Consider the following 3,857-nt stretch of genomic DNA (forward strand, 5'->3'; position numbering starts at 1 on the left):
GTCGTTGTGGTAATTGCGTTGAAAATGCTAAGTGTTATGTGTTGATTGTTGTGTGTAAGTATGATGGTTATCGAGATCCCAATTGCCGTGGTAATCGTGTAGGAATTGCTAAGTGTTAGGTTGTGAACTTGATTAGGAATGACTTGAGTAAATGCATGAATTTTTGGAAAAACGATCAGGGAAATCGATTTCCCAATCGATTGGATGAGTTGCAGGAAGTTCACTATTTTAACCTAATCGATTTGCCAATCGATTGTATAAATATGTCTTTCAAAATCTTTTAAGAAATCGATTTGGAAATCGATTGGCAGAGAGGCAGGAACTCAGCAAAACTGCCAAAATCGATTTGGAAATCGATTTGGCAACCCAGGGACTCATCAGAACTGACAAAATCGACTTAGAAATCGATTTGGTCATGCAGAAACTCAGCAGAACTGACCAAATCGATTTGGCAATCGATTGGCTCAGCAAAAGTCCTTATTTTGAGTTAGATAATCGATTGCTCAATTGATTTATTAATGCTTTGGTCAGTTATGTATTACTTGATGGTTTGAGAACTTCTTTTTGATTTCAGTTTTAATTGGCAAGCATTACATGAACTTTTAGCATATGAGAGATCCTTTTAAGGTGCATGCTTAGTTGAAAGGTTATTTTGTGCATTTAAAACTTAAATGTTATGTGTTATCTGTTAATTTCGGTTGGTGACCCTTTACAACTATTGTGGAAATCTGGGCTTTGCCCTCAGATGAGAGCCAGGACGATCCTACTGGTTCGTACCCTACGGATGGGAATGCTTGACTGGAGCTACGTCAGGAGGATCTCACGGGGCGCGTGGAGATCACTCAGGGTGTATAGTTTTTGGTAGGATGATCAGATTAGGTTGATGTATAGGGACTAGACGTCCTTCTTTTTGGGTTGGAGTATTTTAATTTGGAAAACTGTACTTATACTAATATTGTCAGTTTGACATCTTATTTGAATGGGTTCCATGTACCATTTGTTGTTGTGTAAATGCTTTGGATTTATATTTGGAGAAACTTTTCCGCTGTTTGTGAATTATAATGACTCAATTATTTATCCAAAGGCATTTCCTTATTTATTTCTCTGTTTTAGTTTAATTTCTTTTGAAAAAAAAAATATACCCTCGCTTTGAAAATCGGGGTGTTACAATAATCATTCTAGACATGACTAGAAGCATGTTAAAGGGAAAGGGTTTGACACATAAGTTATGGGGTGAGGCTGCATCAATTGTTGCTTACATCTTGAATAAAAGTCCAACAAAGAAGTTGCAGGAGAAAGTGCTCGGGGAGATCTTTAGTGGTAAGAAACCAACAGTAAGGCACTTGAGAATATTTGATGCCCTATGTTTCAGACATGTGCCAGACCTGAAGAGAAGGAAGTTGCAAGACAAAAGTGAAACAATGATACTAGTTGGATACCATCCAGCTGGTGCATACAAGCTCTATGATCCTACTAAAAGAAATTTTGTAGTCAACAGATATGTGAAAATAATTTAGCAAGAAAATTGGGACTAGAAGCGGGAAGCAGCAACACCAGCTAGCTCTGGGACTAGAGACAGGATACAAGCAGTACTAGCCAACACTGCGAACAAGAGACTAGTAGCAGCAACCAGCCTACACAAATTCCATTATCAATGCAAGATGATCATCAAGCCAGTGGAGACACAATTGATGAAATGATAGAATCAAGCACATCTTAGAGAGTAAGACAACCACCAACACATTTAAAAGAATTTGATGTATACAATGACAAAGAAATTGACAAAAGTGGAGACCTAGTTCACTTTGCCTTATTTGCATATACATAACCTTTAAATGTTGAAGAAGCCATGAAGAGAGGACCCTAGAAAAAAGCAATGATAGAAGAATCAAGGCAATTGAGAAGAATCAAATTTGGTACTTGACTGATTTACCTTATAAAAAGAAGCAAATATGAGTGAAATGGGTCTACAAACTCAAGTTGAATTTAGATGGAACAATTTCTAAATACAAAGCTAGATTGGTTTCCAAAGGATTCTTTCAAATGGCAAGTATAGGTTATTCTGAAGTGTTTGCACTAGTGGCCAAGATTGAGACAATCAGACAAGTAATAGCACTAGCATGTGATAGAGGCTGACTAATGTGTCAGCTTGATGTCAAATCTACATTTCTGAACGGATTGCTCGAAGAAGAAGTATATGTCTTTCAACCACCAAGATTTATGATTAAGGGAAATAAGGTTAAAGTGCTCAGATTGAGAAAGCTTTCTATGGGCTGAAGCAAGCCCCAAAAGCTTGGAACAAAAGAATTGATTCATTCCTAATCAACATTGACTTTATCAAGTGCATAGTGGGTTATGGAGTTTATGTGAAACATTACAAACTGAATGGAGGGCCAAAAGTGCTTTTAATGTGCATGTATGTAGATGATCTGCTGGTAACTGGCAGCAGCAGGAAGGAAATAGAATAATTCAAGGAAATCATGAAGAATGGAGTTTGAAATGTCAGATATATGCAAGTTGGCCTATTTTCTAGGAATGGAGTTCACAGAAACTAAAGTATGGATGGTGATGCATCAAAAGAAGTATGCTGGAGAAATTATGAGAAGGTATAATATGGCTGGATGCAACCCTGTTGTCACTCCAATTGAAATCAATGCAAAGCTAGGGAAATAAATTAAAGATGAGATGACTGACACTACTCTATTCAAGCAGGTTGTTGGATCCCTAAGGTACTTGTGCAACACAAAACCCAATCTTTGTTATAATGTGGGTTTCAGTAGCAGATTCATGGAGAATCCCAAGCCCTCTCACTGGATTGTAGTCAAAAGAATCATGAGATACATTCAAGGCACATTAGAGTATGGAATAATGTTTGCAACAGAATTAAAGCAAGGAGATGGAGAGTTAGTGGGATATTCAAATTCTGATTGGTGTGGAGATAAGAATGATAGAAAAAGCACATGAGACTATGTATTCAAATTCATGAAATCTCCAATAACATGAAGCTCAAAGAAGCAGCTAGTCATAATATTGTCATCATGTAAAGCTGAATACAGTATTGGCAGCTATGCAGCCTACCAAGCACTATGGTTGGAATCATTAATAACAGAATTGAAGATTGAAGTATGCAGGCCAATATCATTGATGATTGACAACATCTCAACCATAAATCTAGCAAAAAATCATGTGTCTCATGGAAGAAGCAAGCACAATGAAACAAAGTTTCACTTCTTAAGAGATCAAATTGGAAGGTGCGAGCTAAAACTCATATATTGTCAAACTGAAATGAAAGTGGTTGACATCATGACCAAGGCATTGAGGACAAATAGATTTGAGGAGTTAAGACAAATGCTAAGTGTAGTAACACTTAGATACTTGAATTAAGGGAAAATGTTAGATAACTTGTAATTCAAGTAAGACATTAATTGTATGTGATAACTAACTAACTAACTAACCATTGAATTAGTTAGTTAGTTAGTTAGAGGACAATTAGAATGAATAGGAATAAAGCCGTGTATAAATAACACATTATATTCATTCACAAAGGTGGTATAATCAGCCACAAAGGTGGCTTTTGTGAGGGCTTTTGGCAGCCACAAAGAAGCTGGTCACAAAATTTTGTGAGGGCTTTTGCAGCCACAAAGTGCCAGAAACAGGTTGACATTTGTGAGGGCTTTTGCAGCCACAAAAGACAGGCATTTGTGAGGGTTTTTGCAGCCACAAAAGTCTGCCATTTGTGAGGGCTTTTGCAGCCACAAAATGCCAGAAACAGGTTAGCATTTGTGAGGGCTTTTGCAGCCACAAAATGCCAGAAACAGGTTAGCATTTGTGAGGGCTTTTGCAGCCACAAAAGACAG

General features: G+C 37.3%; 1 protein-coding gene across 1 annotated transcript in view; it reads right to left on the reverse strand.

Annotated features, from left to right (window-relative positions):
* Positions 1-1,531: 1,531 nt before the first annotated feature.
* Positions 1,532-3,857, reverse strand: part of LOC140918856 (uncharacterized) — a 14,050-nt gene continuing 11,724 nt past the window's right edge. The window contains exons 4-5 of the mRNA XM_073363657.1: positions 1,805-1,863; positions 1,532-1,634 (exon numbers count right to left, since the gene is read on the reverse strand). Of these exons, the coding sequence (XP_073219758.1) occupies positions 1,532-1,634; positions 1,805-1,863 (162 nt within the window). The remainder of the gene's footprint in view (positions 1,635-1,804; positions 1,864-3,857) is intronic.

This window comes from Cicer arietinum, chromosome 7, assembly GCF_000331145.2.
Source record: "Cicer arietinum cultivar CDC Frontier isolate Library 1 chromosome 7, Cicar.CDCFrontier_v2.0, whole genome shotgun sequence".
Taxonomy (NCBI): domain Eukaryota; kingdom Viridiplantae; phylum Streptophyta; class Magnoliopsida; order Fabales; family Fabaceae; genus Cicer; species Cicer arietinum.